This window comes from Alternaria infectoria (assembly GCF_024043175.1).
Source record: "Alternaria infectoria strain BMP 0036 chromosome Unknown scaffold_7, whole genome shotgun sequence".
Lineage (NCBI taxonomy): Eukaryota > Fungi > Ascomycota > Dothideomycetes > Pleosporales > Pleosporaceae > Alternaria > Alternaria infectoria.
This window is the reverse complement of record NW_026250696.1, coordinates 1593630-1615039: the sequence shown is the minus strand read 5'-3', so window position 1 is coordinate 1615039 and position 21410 is coordinate 1593630. Positions and strand designations below refer to the sequence as shown.

Below are 21410 nucleotides of genomic sequence, written 5' to 3'. Positions count from 1 at the left end.
GACCTGGTTTAGATTCTCCCAGAACAGGTGAGCGGAGTAGAGGATAGATCGAGAACTTGAAGTTAGATCAGATACAGCTACATCGATGTAACTGAAATCAAAATGTCAGCAAGGAAATGATACTCCAGCAGATCAATGTGTGGTATGCGCACTTGGTTATGTGGAAGTCGTCCGATGTCCTTTGTTCCATCTCAACGTGCAGCAGTGCGTTATGAGCAGTGACAGCAATGCAGGATCCTTTGCGGTACTGAGCATCGTCATCCAGGCCTTTGGGACGAGGAGCGAGATCAAGAATCCAATCTGAAGCTTTCGCGACGTTGGAGAAACATAGGCTCAGGCCTTGTTGGCCAACTTGATCTGCAAAGTCAATCTCAAGGGCGCGGATCAGTCTTCCACCCCAGATGACCAGTTTGATAACGTGCGCATGCTCTTCCGAAAAGACGCGTATTCCATGGATTGATTGAGCTTTGAAGACGCGCTCCGAAGAGATGTACCGCGAGTTGCTGGCATGGTGGAAGCGTAAAAAGGGGCCTTCTGCAGCGATCAGCAGAGCGCCGCAAGAGGCCAGTGCTGTCACTGGTACGCGAATGCATTCATGCTGCGGTGATTAGCTGCTGTCTGGCTCGATGCAACGCAGACTCACGTGTAGAGTTGGCAACATTGGCTCGCCAGAATCATATGTGAGGTTGGTGTTCATGATGGGAAAATTGGGGTTGAGTCCGCCCCGCGAAGTGTGGCGGGCGTGGCGGGGCAATGACGGAGTGCGTTTCCGCGATTTTTTGTCGGCCTTCACCGCGCTGATTGCTGCTACAAGCACCCACATCACTCTCTACACTCTCAATTCAACCTGCTCATAGATAATATTTCCATAGCAAAATCGCCAACATGTCTCTCGCAGGCCCACTAGGCACGAGCATCAATCCAGAGGAGACTGAGAACTTTGAGGATGCAGGTACCCCAAAGCCAGCGCGTCGACAGTCATCGCTAACCGCGTCTACAGATCGAGAAGCAGTTCGCGGTCAAAGGTACAGATCACGAGACCTGCCGGTCGCGACCATGCTGACAGTATCACACAGTTGTGCAGCACATGGAAACATACTGGAAGATCCTCGAGAAAGTACCCGGCTCCAAGCTGCGACTCACCAAGATCGACGACGAAATCTACGAACACCTCAAGACGGAATTCCCCGAGTTCGACGCATCAGCCACACTAAACGAGGATGAGATGAAGAGCAAGGAGGGGAAGGAGCGATGGCGCAAGTTCATCAGTGAGTACGAGAAGAAGGTCGAGGATTACAATTTCGGCACAATGCTGCGCGCAAGTCCCAAGATGGAATACAGCCAGGAAGGCACAATATTCGCTGTTCGGATGCAGTTCTACGCTATCGAAATCGCACGGTAAGCTATGCCCTGGATCTAGCGGCGCGCCCGATGCTGACATGCGCAGTAACCGAGAAGGCCTGAATGACTGGATATACGAGAAGGCGCAGGGCAAGTAGTTCACCGCAGGATGATCCTGGAAATTCTAAATTCCAAGTTATTGTTCGCAAGGGACGCCAATACGCGGCTGCATTGTCGACATCCGGCCCGTCACTTATTCGTCGCTTACGAGCTCACGTTCTTTGTCGGCCGCCCAGCTATGACCGTCTATGAATATCTGTCATGCAAGCCACTGGATCATCGGTGGAGTACCATATTGGCTTGATAATTGACGTATTGATGAACGTATAATCTTCGTCAGTCGCCGGCCTATACTGTGCATGTCAACTACAAGACCAACAAAGCGCTGAATCAGGTGTGTCGCTCTCAGCTCACCATCCGCTGATGACCTGCGCGGAGGAAGCCACTGTTTCATCTCGTTCTAAAGTGATCGCATGAGCGGATGCAATTTTTGGGCTTTCCGTGAAGGCGGCGATTGGTGGCTGGAGAACAATGTTAAGGAAAGACAAAGTAAGCGACGAAAGCAGGTGCGCGGAAACCATCTTTCCAGGGCTACGACCACATGGCCGCCACCGACTAGTCCATATGTGGTAATTCCCTATTCTCTGTTCTCACTTCATCTCGCCTTCGGGTCGCTCTTACTTTTTGTCGATTCCACCACCTTACACTCTCTTTTCGCAGTCGCTGCCGTCGAGTGGCCAAGATGGCGACGACGATTAATCCAAATGCGACCGCCCGTTCCGAAAAGCCGCCATCTCTGAATGATGAGGAGCAGGATTATATAACGAATGTGGGATGGAGGACGTTGTTCACTTTCGCCACAAAACAGCATATGCCCGCACTGCTTGGCGGTATTGCGATGGCGTCCGTCGCTGCGCTGTCCATGCCCGCTTTCGCAATCCTCTACGGTCTCGTATTTGGTCAATACACAAGCTATGGCGAAGGATCGATAAGCAGCAGCCAACTCATGAGCAACATGGCCAGGTTCTGCGTAATTCTTACCGCTCTCGCAACACTCAACTGGATTGCCAATAGTTTCTACTATCTCTTCTTTCTCATGTTCGGAGAGCTCCAGGCGAGGAGTGCTCGCAACAGAATCTTCGATGCTCTTATCAAAAAGGATATGGCTTGGTTCGATACGCGGGAGGATGGAATCGCCGCATTTCTGCCGACAGTACAGATGTAGGTGCCACTCTAATGTCGGAATCGCCGTAGGAATACGTTCGCTAACGAAGAACAGGCACGTGCGCGACTTGCAGCTTGCAGTATCATCTCCTTTTGGCGAAGCTGTCCAGTCGCTCGTGCAAGGTGTCGCATCCTTGGGGGTCGCTTTCTACTATTCGTGGAATCTAACATTGGTCGTCTTGTGTACAATACCAGTTCTATACTTGGTTCAATCCTCAGTGGCAAAGCGGTTGTCACTACGAGCACACGAGCATTCCGAGAACTTGAAGTCGGCACTGAAATATATTACGACTGCAGTAAAAAGTATTGAGACGGTTAAATGCTTCAACGGGGAAAGATACGAACTCCACGTCTTTACCAGCATCGTCACCATTGCAGCGAGCTTATACAGAAGCGTGGCCAATTTCCGCTCTATGCAGATCGGCATTATGCAATTTTTTACGATCAGCGTTTTTGTTCAAGGGTTCTGGTATGGTAGTCACCTCGTCGAGACCGGGGAAAGTGACCCAAAACAGGTCCTCACGACGTTCTGGGCAGCACTTATGGCAATGTCTGGGATGACCCAGATAATGCCTCAGCTGATTGTATTGCAGCAAGGAAAGATGGCCGGTGCAAGATTAAGTGTGCTTATGAAGCTGATTTCAACGAGCGATCAGCAATTCGAATCGCAAGGCAAACTGCGGCCTGAGAGATGTACGGGCCAGCTCGAATTTCGAAAGGTAATGCTTCTCACGCCGCGTCAATGCTCCTTACTAACTATTTACCAGGTCACATTCTCATATCCTTCACGCGCAGACGAGACTGCCATTCGAGATGCTTCGCTTCTGATCCGGGCTGGAGAGACGACCTTTGTCGTCGGCAAAAGCGGTTCCGGAAAGAGCACACTAGGACAACTTCTCGTCCGCTTCTATCGGCCTTCTTTAGGACAGATCTTCCTGGATGACGTTCCACTCGAAGATTTGGATGTCAAATGGTTACGACAGAATGTCACGCTTGTTGAGCAGCACAGCGTACTGTTCAATGATACTATCCGCCACAATCTCGCTCTTGGTCAGCTAGGTGATGCAGTGGATATGCAAGATATCCGCAATGCAGTCAAGTTTGCTATGCTAGAACCTGTTATGGAGAGCCTTCCCAATGGACTGGATACTGAACTCGGCATGAAGGGCGGCTCATTGAGTGGAGGGCAGAGACAAAGAATGGCTCTAGCTCGAGCTAGGATTCGGAACTCGCCGGTGCTGATCCTGGACGAATCAACCAGTTCTCTTGATTACGTTACACGAGCCGAGATGCTTGACGCTATACGAAGCTGGCGGAAAGGGAAGACAACGATTATCATTACCCATGACATCTCGCAGATCCGACCCAACGACTTCCTGTACTTGCTGGACAACGCCCGGGTAGTACAACAGGGGTGTCGAAAAGAGCTCGAGTCACAAAATGGATCTTTCAAGTCTTTTCTTGATACGCACACCGAGGCTGACACAGACGATGAGTCTGATGATCATGAGGACGACTCCTATTGGGGGCCTGAAGCTGGTGACGGCAATGTGTTACACGAGGAGTCACGGACAGCCCGGATCATTTCTATGACACGTCCGCTATCTGCTGTTCACTTTGGACAGTCAGTGCTGGAGACTTATTCCGAGAATACCCGCGCGTCTTGGGACTGTACTGTACCGGTCGATGTAGGCCCAGGCCCAAGGCTATCCATCCATGAACAGACGGCTGATAGAGGCGGTAAGATGGAGCCCATTGAGACGAATCAAGCATCTCCAGATTCTGTGGCATCGAGACATCTCCCGTCTATGCCGTCTCCTGTCAAGAAAAGGATCTTATCGAAAGACCATGGCTCGAGACCTGTTTCAAGGTCGAATCTCCACAGACGCTCTCTGTCGTTTTCAAAAGAACATAGCTCACGTTCAGACCCCAAACTATCTACGCGACCGGTCTCGCCGATCGGTCCGTACTCGCGACCCTTTGCGACCAACGAGTCTGTCCCAGTTCTTTCGGACGCACCGAAGAAATCTTCGAGAAACGATAAGCTTCTTCAGAGAATCAAACGCTTCCGCAAAAAGAACCCTAGTGAAGACAAGGATTTCCCGGCCGCCTCTCTTCCCATGAAAGAGATAGTCATGTCTGTGTGGCCCGCTATAGGCTGGGGTCCGCGTCTCCTCATTTTAGCGGCATCCTTCAGCGCAACGATTCATGCTGCATGCACACCAGTATTTGCATGGGTTTTCGCCCAGCTTTTGACTACCTTTTACGTGTCTGGCGCTAGGAAGGAAATGTCCCAAAAATATGCCCTCGTCATTCTTGGTATTGCCGCTCTCGATGGTTTATCGTGCTACCTCATGTTCTTCCTCTCAGATACAGTAGCGCAGGCGTGGACTCTTTCGCTGAAGAAGGAAGCCATGCGGCGCATCCTCATGCAACCACGGAAGTTCTTCGACAAGGAAGAAAACAGCGTGTCGCGGCTTGCCGAGACGTTGGATCATTTTGCTGAAGAGGCTCGAAATCTTCCAGGCCGGTTTGCTTGTGTCTTTCTCACTATGAATCTTATGGTTTGTATTTCTATCTTTTGGAGCATGGTCATAGCATGGGAGTTGGCCCTGGCTGCTCTCGCAACCGGTCCTGTTCTCTTCGTAATCACGAAGTGCTACAACGTTATCAGCAGCCGCTGGGAAAGATTGGAGAATGAGGCCGCTGACAAGGTTGGTCAAGTGCTCCACGACGCGTTCGTCAATATTAAGACTGTTCGATGCCTAGTTTTGGAAGATTACTTCAAGGAAAGGTATACCAACGCAACCACCGAAGCCGTGAATGTCGGCATCAAGCGCGCAATATACTGTGCATCCATCCACGGACTTTCATTCACTGGAGTCATCTTCGTAACTATCCTGCTATACTGGTATGGAGGTTATCTCATGTCGAAAAATGAGTACACTGTCAATGAAGTGTTGGAATGCTTCTTGGTTCTCATGCTCAGTGTCAATCAAGTTAGCTATATGGCGAACTACGTCACTCAGGTCAACATGGCAAGGGATGCTGGGTCACGATTACTACGTCTCGCACGACTACCAAAGGATTCACACGAGCTCACCGGCGAAATTCAGATACAGTCTGCAGGTGACATCTCGCTGAACAAAGTCACCTTCAGTTATCCAGCCCGACCTGAGACCCGAGTACTGCATGACGTGTCGTTTCAAATTCCACAAGGGAGCTGCACCGCTATCGTCGGATCCTCGGGGGCAGGCAAATCTACAATTGCCTCTCTCCTCCTCAAACTTTACCAAGTAGGCAACAACCCACTCGCATCCTCCAACCCGTCAAGCGATATGACCGTCTCGAATTACGATATCAAGACCTTGCATACTACCATCCTCCGTTCCCGGATGTCCATAGTATCACAAACGCCCGTCCTCTTTCCCGGCACTGTCGCAGAAAACATCGCCTACGGCCTATCCCGTTTACTTCCCGAAACAAGCATCAAAAGCATCCGCGCAGCCGCCTCTGCAGCTGGCATAGCTGAGTTCATCGACAGCCTGCCCCAAGGCTACAACACGCTTATCGGCGAAGGCGGCACATGTCTATCCGGAGGCCAAGCCCAACGCGTCTCAATCGCACGCGCCCTCGTTAGAAACCCCGATGTGCTCATCCTCGACGAAGCAACGAGCGCGCTAGACGTAACTTCCGCTCAGACCATCCGCGACACCATCCTCAGTCTCGTTCACGGCATCGAAGACACTGGATCCACTATATCCCCACCCACATCACCCTGGAACCGTTCAGGTTGGTTTTGGGATGAGATAGAGGGGAATTGGGATTACAAAGTTGGATATCCCCTGCAGCAGCGGATGACTGTGGGCAGTGGTAGTAATATGGGCAACAGACCGAAGAAACGGATGACAGTCATCATCATTACGCATGCGCGGGAGATGATGGCTATTGCTGAGCACATTGTTGTGTTGGATCAAGGAAGGGTGGTTGAACAGGGTAGCTTCAACGAACTGAAGAGGAAAAGGCAAAGTGCTTTTGGAAGGTTGCTAAGGGGTGTGAGGGAGTAAATTGATTGAAGTAGGGGTTTGAATGGCGAAAATAGCCATTTGTCTTGTTTCTGAGAGAGTTTTGTGTCTATCTCTTCTTTGTATAATTTCAAATACATGCTGCTCTCTCGATACTGATGTGTTCATGTTCCTTTGTGCAAGCACGAAACTGAACCGTTACATAAATACTAATTATGCTGCTACTTGACAGACTGTAATACATCAGGTTTAGAGCAGGCAGCAAACTGGATAATAACGTAGCCGCCCGTGGCACCTAGGTATGCACGTTCTCTTGCGCATTAATATGGTACTGCAGGAGAGAACGAGGCGTGTGGCCCTTTCTTTCGTGTCTATATAGTTAATCTGACGATACTTCACGAAGAGACATCAAGCCTATCATGCGAGTGGAAACCTCCAAGAACAAAACATTTATTCCTAGTTGATCATAGCTATGGCGTTTCTTCCCTTATACCGCACGCGCTTCCTACGGCAGACTATCGTTCAGTCTCACAGACAAGCGTACAAGAAGGCGGTAAAGCAAATATTAGAACCTCGTTCGAAGTGGATGGTAACATTCTTAGCCGTAAATGGGCGGCAGAAGTACCATGACCATGTAGCGAACGAGGCAATTGTGCAATTTTGTTGTAAAGCAAGAATGAGCGCAAAACCACACAAGGAGAGAGTGCTCGTAGAGAACAAACCCAATAACAAGGTATGCTCTTGAAAAGTGTAGTCGACCCCGGTCAAGTCGTTAGATGTAGCGACAGCTCTGGGTTGACTGTGAGTGGAAGGATGTGGGACATGATGCTCCGTTGGACCAGTTGCTAAGACCTGCGATCATTTTTCGCTCAGCGTTGACATGATGTGATGTAGACTAAGGGGCCGCGAGGTCACCGTACTGTCCAGTACCTGTCCTATCCTGCTCAAAGCCCCTTGTGTACTGATGGCTCGTGTCTTGATCGTGTTCAACGTTCCGTTCGATGGCGGCGTTGTGAATTTCGACTACTGCGTTGCTACTGACGCTCATCTTTCGGTTTGCTAGTTGGGCTCCCATAGCTTTCGCCGTCCACCGCCGCGAACGGGGCCCACTTTGGGGGCAGGGCGAGAGAAAGAGTCTGGATCGAGAGGCGCATTCGGATCATGTCGAGGAGCTGGTGGAGCTCGGAAGACTGGGCCTGGAGGAACGTATGCGCCGCGCGATGCAAAGTTACCACGGCCCCGGAAGGCTGGTCCACCGCGACCGCGGGGCGCCGCATGAGCTCCACGTCCACCGCGAAGGGACTGTTGCTGGTTTGTGCGAGCAAAATCGTTGGGGTCGAAGACGTGTTGGTTGCCGGTAGTGGCGGCAGGGCCTCGAGGGGCGCGCTTGAAAAGTACCTCGTCCTCGTCATCGGAGATGTCTTCGGGCTTAGTCTCGTTTACGTTCGTGTGGATGGGGCTGGACTTGGGTCGCTCTGCGGCTTTGGGTGCGATTGGAGAGGCGCTCTTAGCAGCGGTCGCTTCGACCTCTAGCTTGTGGATGGTCAGATGGTTCTTGTATTCGCGGTCTTCACGAGCAACAGCATCTCGGAGCTGCTCAAGGCGTTTAGCACGGATGCCGAACTTCTGAGCGATGGCCTGCTTGGCAGAATCATTGGTGAGGAGGATGAAGGACTCCAGGGCCGCATCTGGATTGCCCTCCTTGTTGATGCGCCACATGATGTGATTGAAGAGGGGCTGGAGATAGACAGGCACGGAGCCTTTGGTCGTCTTGTCAGCGCGAGCCATATCGGTACTGCTGCGTGCGGTACGGTCGGGGGACGCTCTGAGTAGCGTGGCTGCCTTGTCTGTGTGTGGGGTGGCGTCGACTGGCCCGGACGCCGTGCTCGAACGCGAACCAGGCGACTCGGGAGTCTTGGACACGTTCTCGAAGCTGTGCGTAGAGCTGATGGATGTGCCATCGGACATGTCGAGGGCGTTGAAGGAGCTTTCGAGATCCTCGTGGTAGTCGTCCTCGTCCGACTCGCTATCCTCCATGGAGAGCAATGTGTCGGGTAGCAGGAAGTGCTCCACCTCTCCCCACGTCGTGTAGGCTTCGTCGACGCCTTCGAGCTGGACACGGCTCGCGGCTTCATTGGACGTGACTTCGTCGAGCCACTTGACGGCTTCGCGGGCGTCGGCGTGGATGCGCTCAGTGCCGTTCTTGAGGCGGTGGAGCTGGGTAAGGGCTTGTTGTGCGTTAGTCAAGGGGACAGGGAAGCTGCGATGCTATGGCCTACTGTGCAGCGGGACATAAAGACGTATAGCGTCCTGGGCGATCCACTTGCGGATGCCATCGCGGGTGCTCTTCTTGACGCCGGCGATCAGAGCGGTATCGTCGACGATGCAGTTGAATACCTTGCGCTTCGGTGGCTCGGGTGCGCGCGTGGCGGCCTCGGGCTTGCCAGGCCGCGAGGGGCAGGTACTGCGACGCATGATTATCGCCGATGTGCCTCGCAGCCGCGGGTAGTGAGGGTGTAGTAGCGATCGGCTATGGCGGTGCGCGGATGGGAGTAGTAGGCAGCTTGGTTGGTGAACCACGGTTCCGGCTGGAGCAGGGCTAAGTGCGGGTTTGTTGTTGGGCGCCAGTACGTGCCATGGGTGTCGACGCAGGATTTCAGGGTGTGCGCATTAGATTTGCGCTGGCCAGTCGAAGCGCGGGAGCGAGGTCATCAGTCTTGGGCATGGTGCAGAGGACCATAGTCGTTGGTGTCACTGTCACCGACACGGGCGTGTGAAGTTCGGGCCTGCATCACCGCACCATGATGCCCACGCCAAGTGGGGTGCGCCGCGCCACCCACCCAGCCACACCGGAACAACTGCACAGGAATGATATCTTGCATTTCATTCGCCTTGGTAGTCTGGCTCAGTAACTTTCTACCTCCCTGGCACTGCTCATATCTGGCATCCAGCCCTTGGGACGCTCGTTTCCACGCACAGTCAAACCATAGAGACCCTTCTCTACCTTGTCCACGCACTCGCGCATCACGGGCATCTTCTTCGTCTCCAACTCTGCTGCAAACTTGGACCCTCCCGGTGCGTCGAACATCTCGAGCTGCAGCCGGATCGCCCTCAGGTCATCCAAGACAGTCCGCGGCTTCTGGCTTTCATTCGCAACTGATGCTTCCTCGTCGATGTCCATCTTGTCGCCAGCATCGTCTTGGCCATTGCCTTGCTTCAGCCTTTTGTTCGCCTCTGCTTGCTTGCCAGACGGAAGTTTGCCGTTTGTCGCCATGCTCGTGACAGAGAAGCGCATCAGCTCGCCAGTCATATCGCAGACACCGAGAATGTAGTCTTCTGGCGTAAAGGAGATAGGTCCAGCTTCGCCGCTCATAGCAGCGATACGGGCCTTGGCTTCATTGTACGAGATCAGTGATTGTGTTTCAAGGTAATGCTGGAAGCTAAGCGCTTCCATGAACTCTTGATTGCCGCCCGTGATGTTGTGCGAGTAGCGGTAAGCATTCAGGCCTTGAAGGTCGGCGGCGATGTTCTTGTAGCGATCTTCAATCGTCTCCCAGTATTCCGCATTCTTCTTGGTGACCCATGGTGGTACTGCTTGGCCAACAGCGCGGACCCTTGTCAGGTCAGTGTGTGTTTGGTAAGGCCATCATGAAGACCTACCTCTGGAGAGTGAAGATGCTGCACAGTTGTTAGCAATCGGCCACAAGAACCTCGAACATTGCCTAGTACATCTTCTTGCTCGACGCGGTGATGTCACGCGACGCCTTGATGATTCTCTCTCGTCGATCATGGTGTTCATCCAGCTCTGCGCGGAAGCCTTCAAACATCGACACAAAGGGCGATGGAGATTGCTCTGGCTTCTCGTCCGCCATTGCTGCGTCTCTCGGTCGTTTGAGGCCCATGAATCTGCGTGGATGGTGAGCTTATACTCAACGTCAGGCAAACGCTGGGATTGTCCGCTAGTGCACGTCCTCACGTGGACGCTATCGCGTTTACGGACTAAGGCGCTTTCGGCTGCTCTCACTCCTGGAGAGTCCATCCTGTAGGGTTTCATCAACACACCACCCAGCGAAATCAGTTCCGATCCTCCTATCATCGGGTTCGCTTTTTTCAGCGTCTTGTCTGGTCAACTTGGCTTTTGTAATGCCGGAGACAACATGGCTCTTTTCTTTTTCTTTCGCAGTCCACCACTGGTCTTCACAACGTCAATCGTCCTAAGAGTTGTCTTCCTGTTATATGGACTCTGGCAGGATGCGAATTCACCTATGAAATACACCGACATTGACTATTATGTCTTCACGGATGCTGCGCGCTACATCTCGCGCGGCCAATCCCCTTACGCACGGGACACGTATCGTTATACGCCCCTCCTGGCGTGGCTCATCTACCCTACTGTATGGTCTGGGCAATTCTGGTTTTCTTTCGGAAAGGTCCTGTTCGCCATCGGCGATGTCGCTACAGGTTGGATGATGTTTCGTATTTTGAAACAGTACAAGAAGATGAGCAATGAGCGAGCCCTCAAATTTGCCAGCATTTGGCTGCTGAATCCAATGGTGGCCACTATCAGTACAAGAGGTAGCTCCGAGGGACTGCTTGGAGTATTCGTGACTGCATTGCTTTGGGCGGTGTTGGCAAAGCAAAGAGCACTTACTGGGTTCTTGCTCGGGTTCGCAGTGCACTTCAAAATCTACCCGTTCATCTACGCAGCCTCTATTGTCTGGTTCCTCGATGACACGCAAGTCGCAACAAGGGCAGATATCCGACAGCAACCATCGACTTCCTTGCTTGAGAGAACGCGCAACTTTCTCAATCCCATGAGAATATATTTCGCACTCTACAGTCTCCTTGCGTTTGCGAGCTTGAACCTGCTTATGTACAAGGTTTACGGATGGCCATTCCTCGAGCACAGTTACTTTTACCATCTGACTCGTACGGACCACCGCCACAACTTTTCGCCTTACAATACGCTCCTCTACCTGAAATCGTCCCCAACGCCTACGAACTTGGAGCCGACCACATTATCTTCCGGACTGGAGCGTTTGGCATTCCTTCCGCAACTGCTTCTCAGTGCTTTCTTTATACCACTAGCGCTAGCGAAGAAGGATCTTCCGAACACGATGTTAGCCCAGACGTTTGCCTTCGTTACCTTCAACAAGGTCTGCACAAGCCAGGTAAGCGATACGATGGATTGTCGGTCTTGCATGAATACTAACTCTGTCGAGTACTTCCTCTGGTACATGATGTTTCTCCCATACTACCTTCCAGATTCGACTCTCCTGCATTCAGCGCCCATTGGGATCACAGCACTTCTGCTCTGGCTTGTGGGCCAAGTTGCCTGGCTCCAGCAGGGCTTTCAACTTGAGTTCAACGGTTGTTCGACCTTTGTTCCCGGACTCTGGGCTTCGAGCATACTCTTTTTCCTCGTCAATGCTGGTATTCTTGGTGTCATCATCTACGACACTGAGCATAAGAAACCAGGGAGAAAGGCTGCCCCAGAGAAAAAACCTTCATAGCCCCATTTTTGCACGTCATCTTTACGCAAACACACATCAGCTCAACCCATATTCGGCTCCATCCACTGTGTAGCTTCCCCTCCGGTCGTAGACTTCATGTTTTCCGATGAATTCTCTCTATACCAGTCGTGCTTCTAATCACCTCCCTAGAGGTCGCCGTCCCTCATCTGCTGTTTTCTCTTCGCAATTTTCACACATGCCCATGTCACTGGCAGTCCCCTCTCAATGTAGGGCATGCTAGCCAATCCATACGAACCGCTATGTCGGTGCCAACCCAGCTGATGCTCGTCAAACTAGCTCAGTAGTTCCTCCATCGCTTTGTGTGGTTCCATGTCTTTCACTGCTCCGGCTGTCACCGTTCCAATTGCCAAACTGGACTATCCGACGACTCACGTGTTGTGGGGGCATCTTTTGCCACATTTCTTCTTTTGCGAGTTTTGGACATGGGTTTGTATGTGGACCTCTTGCGTAAAATGGAGAGTCTCTCGGCAGTCTTGCTCGATGGGCCTGTATCAGACGCAATAGCAGTGTTGTCGGGTTGAATTGAAACATTTTGGCTTGGTGGAGTAGAGTTGGCTAGCACATAACGAACACTGGCAGGGACAGGGTTGGGCGCGAGTTGACGGAGCTTCGGAGACATGCTGGGTTCATCGCTGCCGGAGTAAGCAGCGGTCGTCGGTCTCCTGCGCCTTTTCTAAGTTCTTCGGCACTGGAGAGTAGCAGGGTGAAAATTAGTGCTGTTAATTTAAATGTTAGTGTTCACATTAGCTTCTATTAGAAGGGAAGATTAACGCGCGAGAGATAACAAAGTTGCAGAGACCGACTCCGACTTAATGCAGCTAAGCCGTGCCTTCTGTGAGTGAAGCCGAGAGCTTGTCAGTCTCTTGCATAATATCTGTATGTCTTTAGGATAATTGAGGTTGGTAGGTAAAGTAGTGTCACAAAAGATAGAATAAGAAAGAAGCCATCGTGTCTACGACAGATACATGTATAGAGCAAACATAATAGTTCTAACTAGAACTAGTATCACTCTATATAACTTAGAATAGAAGGAAACTAACACATATTAAGCGAAAGACACATGCGCTAAGAATAGGAATTTTATCTTAACGTTCATGGCTATCTGATACATTGTTTAAAAACTTAGTGTAATGTGTCGTACACTTATTGTTTAGGAGCAGGAAAACTGCTGCCTAGTCACTTTTCTTTGCCCACATACAAGTCAGTAGACACATGGTGTAACGAACGTTGCTTAGATTCGATCTGAGCTTTATGTCAGCTCTAGGCTGCAAGTATTCGTCCTCATCCTTATTTACATGCACTGTGCTTATCATAAGTTAAATTCTGAGAAGGAGCTAAGCGCTGCTTCGCTATCATCCCATGCCCCATATGATTATTCTTCTCCAGCACATCTTCCACTGTAACCTTGCTCTGCATACCCTTCACCACTATGGCCTCATCTTCTTCCTTCTTGATTTTCTCCTCGCCCAAGTCTACGTTCTCACTTTCGACAACGGTGACACTAGCAACAGTACCCTCACACTCATCCATCTCCTTGATCCCATGGAGAACCTTATGCAAAAGACTACCCGGCGCCACTAGTTCCTGGCTGTAAGAGAAGCGTTCTGGATTCGGGACACCGTAGAGAATGAACTGTAGAACGCCTGTGCGCTCAGAATCTACTACAGCAGAAATCGGAAGGGTCCTGTCGCTCATGAGTGAAAAGGTTGTACTAGCTTTTGGTCGAAGCCATGACGGGAGGGAGTATGGCCATGGTTTAAAGGCTACTTCCTCCACACCCTCCTCTTTCTCTCTCTTACTATCCTTCATAGTCTCCTTCATGTCATTTTTTTGAGACGTGGATTCCAATACTGTAGGCATTGGCGTTACCATCCCGCTGCATAGCGGAAAAGAAAGGGGACGCGTTGAGCACGGGTGGAAAGTTGAGTAGGCGACTATGAAGCCGAAACCTTCTTCGGTTTCGGCGTTTGAAGCTTCAACAGCGTCGAGAGTATTTGGACGGAGACTGTCGAATCGCGACATGGGTTGGGCGCTAGGTGTTATGCGTTGACGCATTGTTCGTACAGAGAAGATCTTGCGGAACATTGTGGCGTTCTAATTGAATGATTTATGCATGCTATTTCTAGAGGTTCTCGTACGGGTGGTTTATCGGAGTTGAGCAGAATGACTGATGAAAAGAGGAGTGAGTTGTACCGTTAGAAAGATCAAGCGTCGGCGGAAAAGGCTCCATCGGTAGTGGGCGAAGGGGATTTAATTTCCCTTGGTATAGACGACGTCGCACACAATACCCGCATAGCGTTGTCCAGACACGAGTGAAAAGTTTGAGGTAGGTATGCGTTAACAGTGTTTGGGCGCCGCTAGTGTTTGCCTCTCTAAAACCCGGCCGGATCGCGAAGTTCGAAACGTTCGAGATGGTGTGTTGCAGCTTTTACGTCTTTGTCGATTGAGCAAATGTTTGTGTCTGGATTGGTAATATTCTGCTCTTCTCTCATCGTCAGAGGTGGGCCCCTAAGGACCACGGTACAGAGATCTTGGTGTTGGCAACGAGTTTGACTCCCCATCAGGTCCGAACTGTGGAAGAAACTGGATACGTTGTCTTGCCGAGCAGATAGTGAATTAAATCGATGTTGTAAGGGATGTGTAGTGCGGAACTGGCGCTGCACTGCCCTAGGTAAAAAGGTTTATCTACTATTACCCACAATTTACAGAAGTAGAAACAAAGCTGGACGAAGAAAAGAAGATGAAGACCGAGACTGTCCAATGTGTACCAGGAAAAACGATGAGGGTATCCGAATTTCGCTCAAAACGCGTAGATCAACCAAGATGCAATGATGTGTGATATTCACAGAAGGAAATGTGCGACCATATCACTTCGCGTCGAATACATTAACGGGGGGAATTAGCGCGAATGGACCAAATTTGGGATGATCACAAGGAAAAAGGGCGAACTAAAGACTGGGGCTCAGTCACCATCCCACATGGGAGGTACCCACTCCTGTCCAGGATAACTAGTCGCCTTCATAGTGGGCTCGTCATCTTCCACGGCAGGCAGCTCAAATACCTGTCTGCTATTGCTGTGACTCCCACGTCTCTCCCAGGTTAAAGCTCCTCCGGTAGTGCTACCGCCAATGCTTCTCAGGCTGCCAACCTGCCCGCCACCAGACGCGCTGCGCTCAAGCTCTCTTGCTCTTGCTCTTGCAGCCTCGCGTTCCTGCCTATCGCGTTCATGTCTCTCGCGCTTCTCCTTTTCGCGCTGGACGCGTTCCATGTGGGCGAGATTCTCTTGCTGTAGGAGTTGGCGACGTAACGACTCCGCACCCATGTCTGGTGATGTGCGTTGAGGTGAAGCAGCCATTGAGGCGGGTTGTGGATGCTGCAGGATACCAATCGAGGGTTGACGTGGACGAGAATCTGGTTGTCTATCACGCGGTTCACCGTCTAGATCCGTTGTGATATTGAGCGGTCGAAGTCCTTCGGGGCGACTCTTATCTAAACCACTATTAGGCACACCAGGACCGTCATATGATGGTGGGGCTTCATTTTGAGCTTTCACATCATACTGGGATCCATTCCCGTGTGACGAGGTATAGACGTAGTTTGGCGACGATGGGCTATGAGAATGCGGCCGTTGACCCTCAAATGAAAAAGGCTGGGCGTTAGAAGGTCCGGGTCGCATAGGACTTTGGGCTATTTTTGGTGGTGGAGGTGGGGCAAATTCGCTTGCAATGAAATTCTGGGGACTATTGATCACCGTAGGGTCGGGAGACATGGGCAGAGGATACGCTGCGGGTGGCGGGGATTGTCCCGGATGTATCGGTGTTGGCTGTACAGGTGTCGCGTCGCGGCGGATAATGGGCTGAAGATTTTGACTTGATTGTGCTGCCTGCGAGGTCGCATAGGGCTGCGTGAAACTTCGCGGCAGAATTTCCCTGAATCCACCGCCGTGTGCTTGAGCATGTGGAGGTACAGTATTTAGCGTAGTCTGCTCGGGCGATAAACGAGGCGATGGTGATCCGGCAGCTCTCTCGTCCTGCTGTTGTTGTTGGGCGGTAAAGCGTTCTTGCATGTATTGTCCCTGTCGTGCTCGAACAATGTCTTGTTCGGTTGCTCCTGCTGGGAAGTCGAGATGCCATGGAAGATCCTGCTGATGGACTTCTGATATGCTGCTCATCCTTGGATTCTGGTACCGTTGGCTACTAGGGGCTGGAGAGTAGCTAGGCATTGCTGGAGAGTTTGATATTGGCGACACGAGGGACATTGTGCTAGCATCCGAGTGCATTCGACCGTTTGGAGGTACTTGTGAGTGTGCAGACACTTGCGGCGACACAGCCTGCATTATTGACTCCGAAAGCGGACGATTGTGTTGATCCACTGAAAGTTGCACGGGCGCATCCGTCTGACTGAGTGACAACGACTGCTGTTGCCGATCAAGCGGCGATACAAATGCCCCAGATACATGACTATACGCCGCAGGTATTGGAGGTGCGTCATAACTCGGCTCTTGCGTAGGGGACACTGCAGGTGGAGATATCGGCTCATCATCTTGAGAAGCAAAAAGAGGTCCTGAGCCGTGCGCATTGTGGTACGGAAGCTGAGGTTGATAGTCGTTCGGTCGCCACTCTACCAAAGATTGGTGTTGTTGCTGCTGACGCGGTCGTTGCACCCACGCATCGTCGTTCGGCCATGGCCTATTGTGCTCTGGTGCAGATCGCTCCTGTCGTAGTAGTTCCTCCCGTTGTGCTCGCCAGGTATGATGGGCAAGGTGGTCCTGGGATGTCTCGGGGTGTGCTTGTTGTTCTAGTTGTCGCTCATATTGATGGTCCCTCTGAACACTCTGCTCGTACTCAGACTGCTGTTTTTCGGGGGGTTGCTGCTGTCGCTCAGCCTGTGGGACCGTATAAACTCCTTGGTGAGCTGTTTGCGGTTGATTACGTTGATCTACCTGTCCCCGCGCGGCTAAAGAAGCTGCGTAGGCTCCACTCCCAGCTGGAGCTGGCTCAGCACGATGATTATAGTATCCTCCAGGAGGTGGATCCGAATCTTGATCTCGCGTGTGTGCAAGAGTGTTCTGGAATGGTGCACTATAGGGCTGTGCTTCAATCCCAGGCTTGGAAGCTTGGGATTGATTCAATTGTAAGCTGCTTTGCCGAGCTTGGTGTTCCATCGCTAGCTGCTTTGTTTTAAGGAATGCAGACGCTTCCTCTGAATGTAAACTAGAGATTGGCTCTCGTGATGACAGAACTTGCTGCGTTTGTTGCTGATACGGCTGAGGTAGCTTTTGAGGATGCATGTTGGGTGCTGGTTGCGATGGCCCAAGCTTTTGACCCAGGGGTGGCCTACTTTGTATGGTATGAGGCGGAAGTTGTCCGGGAGGATAGTATGCTAACCCAGACTGCTGTGGCTTATTCTGCTGATGCTGAGGTACTCTATGAGAGGCGCTGGGAGTAGCTGGAGTAGCGGTCGCCTGTATACTCTTCTGTGCCTTCTTTCCTTCTTTTGACATCTTGTATTTCATAGCCGATCCATCACCATTCACACCACCTCGAATGAACAGAGCGCCCAACGCAGAAAATCTCTTCTTCTTGCCAGATTCTGGTCTTTTCGAGTATGATACTTGATGGGCCTGGACTTGAACATTGGATATTGACGGTGGCTGCTGGGATGAAAAGTCGTTGGGAAGGTCGGATGCAATGCGCGTTCTCGAATCGACACGCGGTTCTACCGAGTGTACCTGTAACGAAGCCTGCCCAAACTCCGGTGGCTGCCCCATGTTTGGGCGACTATGCGGCAAGAAAGGATGTTGCTGGTCGATAAGCTTTTCTGCCGATGCCTCCCTAGGGCGCATAAATCTGTCCATTACAGAGTGAAGCGGAGTACCAGAACTAGGATCCGGCGGAAGTGGCTTGGACTGGGAGATTATGGCTGTATTGCCAGAGTTGGTCGTATGCTGGAGGTTCGCCTGTGTCTTACCACCAAAGCTCTTGAACATTGATGTAAGCCGAGGTTTCGAAGATGACTTCTCCTGGTTTCTTGATGTTTGCTCGGCAGGTTGAGACGAAGAATTGGCGGGTGGTCTAAACGCGGCAACTTGGTATTGCCCTTGCCTCTGCAACAATTGCTGTTGCAGTTCAAATTGATTTCTGGGTCCATGAGATTCCATCTGCCCTTGTGCGCGATTCGGGTTGCTCTGCGGCCCCGAAATTGCTGGCCTCTCTTGTTCTGCTAGCGGAACCCGACCCGAAGCTTGAGTGGCCTGTGGTAACTGACAGTTAAGATCAGGACTTCCGGAAACTGCTTGCTGGGAAGCTTGATGGCCCGCAGGACGCCAAGAACTGACGGTAATCTGAGTGGTTTTGTTACTGGGGTCGATTGACTTTACCGCTTGGAAGATATTCTTGGATGGAGATGGGCCAGATGCAAGCATTGGCTGGTGCCTCAATGCGCTCCGATCCGAGGGCGGTGCGACGTTTGCTAGCGGGTTCGGTGAGTACACTGTGTCCATATGTAGTGATTGCTGGGACTGATTACGATGCTGCATAGCGACAGGGGAAGATTGCGTTGCATTTGCAGATGCGGTCTGGTTGATCTGATCTTGAGGTTTGCCGTCTTGGTCTTCAGGTCCTGAGACGAAGCTCATTGGCCTTTCAAAACTGTATCTTGGGCGATCACCATCGCGAGATGATGGCGCTGTCGCAATACCGGAAGTTGAAGGCTGTGATGGCTGTTGTTGGGTAGTTGCCCCTCGCACCTGGAGATGTCCAAGTCGCAAAGGCTGGCCATGCTCGTCTTGCACATCCTTGACGACTCCGTTATGATCTGCGTAAAGATCAAAACCATCGTCGCCACCATACGACATCAAAATCTCCTCTGGAATCTGTGGTGGGACTGCCGAAGGCTTCACGGTGGACTCTGGCTGCATGCGACGAATTGTTGACGGGGTTGATCTTCCAGTAGATGTTTGAGAGTAAGGGTTGCTTCCCTCGTCAGAAACCATGGCAGATATCTGCGAGAGCATGGATCTTGACCGTTCTGGAGCCGCCGTAGCGCTATTTGAAACCTGCAGTTGCTGTGCTTGGTGCTTGAAGTCCGGAAAGCTGGCCTGGCCATGGGAGTGGCTGTTTGACATGGCGGGACGTGAATGCTCGCTGTACGGTTGTCCAGCCTTGGGTGTCTCCGGACCGTTCTGGGTGGTAATGCGCGGAACCTGCCCGGCGGGCGTGACGAGGTTGCTTTCGTCCCCCATCTCATCGGAAGCGCGCTCAGCCACGCGTGGATCAATGATGCTGTGTCCGCGGCCCCATGATGGACTAAGTGATCCAGAGGCGGTATGCTTTTCAGCGGCGTCGACAACTAAGGAGGGCGGCGCGGAGCGCGTCGAGGTGTCGCTGTCAGCCGCCGCAGCACTGGCCCCCGCAAGGGTATGGCTAAGCGAAGGCTCCCGGTCCCCATGTCTTCGTATTTCCTGCTGGGCTGGGGCTGCAATCGCGCCAACGGCCATTACTCGACTGCCTGCGTCCGCGTCGCGTTCTTCTCCAGATGTTGTCGCGCGGATTTCTGCGCTTCCATCTGCATTCCCAAGATCCCGAGTGCTTGTCGGAAGCTGCAAGTCGCTCTTAGCAAACCACACAGGACTGAAAGCGCGTTCCGCATCCGCCTTTTCATCTCTCGACATGCCCTCGTCGTCTTTGACATCAAAAGGCGCCTCGGATGCAGGTACACTAGCTTCGAGCGACGATACTCGCCAGACTTTGCCAGTACGAAAGGCATCATCAAGAAGACCGAGAGTAGGCGATTCAACATTAGATGCACGTTCTCCCTGGCGGATCGTTTGTTCTGCGCTGGCGAGCTCGTTGACTGTGTGGTGCTGCGGAACCGAAGCGCTGCCGTAAACAAACGTCTCGTGTCCGATGTCCAGGAACGAGTGTTCTGCAGACTCCTGGGCCCTTTCTTTCGAACCTAGGGTATTGAGAGGATCCATAGACGGCCATTCTATAGCAGCGACATTGTCTGGTGGCTGTCGCGCCAGCACAAAGGGTGTGTCTTCATACCTGATGACCCGGGCTCCACGCATTTGGTCATCGCGCTCGACATCCCCCACATCCCCGTTCTTATCTGATGTAATACTGGCAGATTTGCCCACAGGAGCTAGTACAGGGCTGACACTGTCAGATCCCTGTTTCGCATTCAGTGCTATCACTGGTGCCAAGCTTCTTCCACGAACAAGCTCCCTGTCGCTGTCTTCATCGCTCACATCCATGTGTCTGTTAGTGTACATAGGAGGCGGTTGCTGGCCATGTCGCAAGGATGTTGGTAATGGGTCGTGATTCAACTGTGGCGGTTGATCGTCATCATCGATGCGATGATCTCTGACCCTCTTTGGCGATTCGTCACTGAACCCGAATTGAAACCCATCGCGTCGGAGATCATCAGATTCTGCTGTAGGTAGGTCTGGTTGGAAAGATCCCTCTGGGGCACGAAGCATTGTCTTATAGTCATTCGCTCTTTCTTGCGCACCAGAGATGTTATTATCGTCAGCAAAAGCTGGGTGATAATCGAGGCTTTTTGGATCTCTCGTAATCGCTGCTGGCATCGAATGTCTATTCAGAACAATAGGAGGGGTTGAATGCCGAATAACAGATTGCAACATCCGATGGCTGGCACTGTCCTGACTAGACCTACGTCGATAATGCTTGATGGCAACCTCGTTTGGAATGGGGGGAACGGGCGGAACATAGTCTTCAGCGTCCTTGTCCTGGTTTGAAAAGGCACTCTTTGCTGGCGACGGCAATATGCCCAAATGCGCCTGCGAAGAGCTTCTTCGCATCGCTGTAGTATTGAAGTACTCGTTGAGAGCAGCCGGTGGAGTGCCGACCCAAGAGTCTGGAGCATGGAAAGAATGCGGCCGACGTTCCCCCATCAGGTAGTGATGGAGCTCGCGGGGAGGCGAGGTCTTAGATGTCGAGTCAAGGACGGATGGAGTAGTTTTCGGCAGCGCCACACTACTCGGTCTGGTTCTGGAGCGACTGGCACGCCGAAATTGGGACGAGAATGAAAATCGACGCTTCTTCTTCTCTTCGTTCGAGACTTCCCCCTTCTTTTCCTTTTCCGTCATGGAGCGTAGCAGTTGCACTCCTGACGATGCTCTCGATCTTCGTGTGACGAGCTCGGGCTCTTGAGAAGCTTCGCGCGAAGAAGGAGCAGAGTCGGCCCGGTTATACGAGGAGGT

The 21410-nt window shown here is 51.9% G+C and overlaps 4 protein-coding genes across 4 annotated transcripts; 2 read left to right on the top strand and 2 right to left on the bottom strand.

Annotated features, from left to right (window-relative positions):
* Window positions 1–885: 885 nt before the first annotated feature.
* J4E92_005393 (uncharacterized protein) lies at window positions 886–1499 on the top strand (the record flags this gene model as incomplete). The annotated part of the gene is made up of 3 exons (XM_051496775.1): window positions 886–952; window positions 1077–1398; window positions 1448–1499. 3 exons carry the CDS (start codon window positions 886–888, stop codon window positions 1497–1499), a joined length of 441 nt encoding a protein of 146 aa, XP_051353495.1.
* A 1728-nt stretch (window positions 1500–3227) lies between these two features.
* On the top strand, window positions 3228–6692 carry J4E92_005392 (uncharacterized protein; the record flags this gene model as incomplete). The annotated part of the gene is made up of 2 exons (XM_051496774.1): window positions 3228–3234; window positions 3421–6692. 2 exons carry the CDS (start codon window positions 3228–3230, stop codon window positions 6690–6692), a joined length of 3279 nt encoding a protein of 1092 aa, XP_051353494.1.
* A 1017-nt stretch (window positions 6693–7709) lies between these two features.
* On the bottom strand, window positions 7710–9125 carry J4E92_005391 (uncharacterized protein; the record flags this gene model as incomplete). The annotated part of the gene is made up of 2 exons (XM_051496773.1): window positions 7710–8878; window positions 8930–9125. The coding sequence occupies 2 exons, from the start codon at window positions 9123–9125 to the stop codon at window positions 7710–7712; spliced, it is 1365 nt and encodes a 454-aa protein (XP_051353493.1).
* Window positions 9126–9555: 430 nt separating this feature from the next.
* Window positions 9556–10234, bottom strand: J4E92_005390 (uncharacterized protein; the record flags this gene model as incomplete). Its single annotated transcript, XM_051496772.1, has 2 exons — window positions 9556–10190; window positions 10231–10234. The coding sequence occupies 2 exons, from the start codon at window positions 10232–10234 to the stop codon at window positions 9556–9558; spliced, it is 639 nt and encodes a 212-aa protein (XP_051353492.1).
* Between the last annotated feature and the right edge of the window lie 11176 nt (window positions 10235–21410).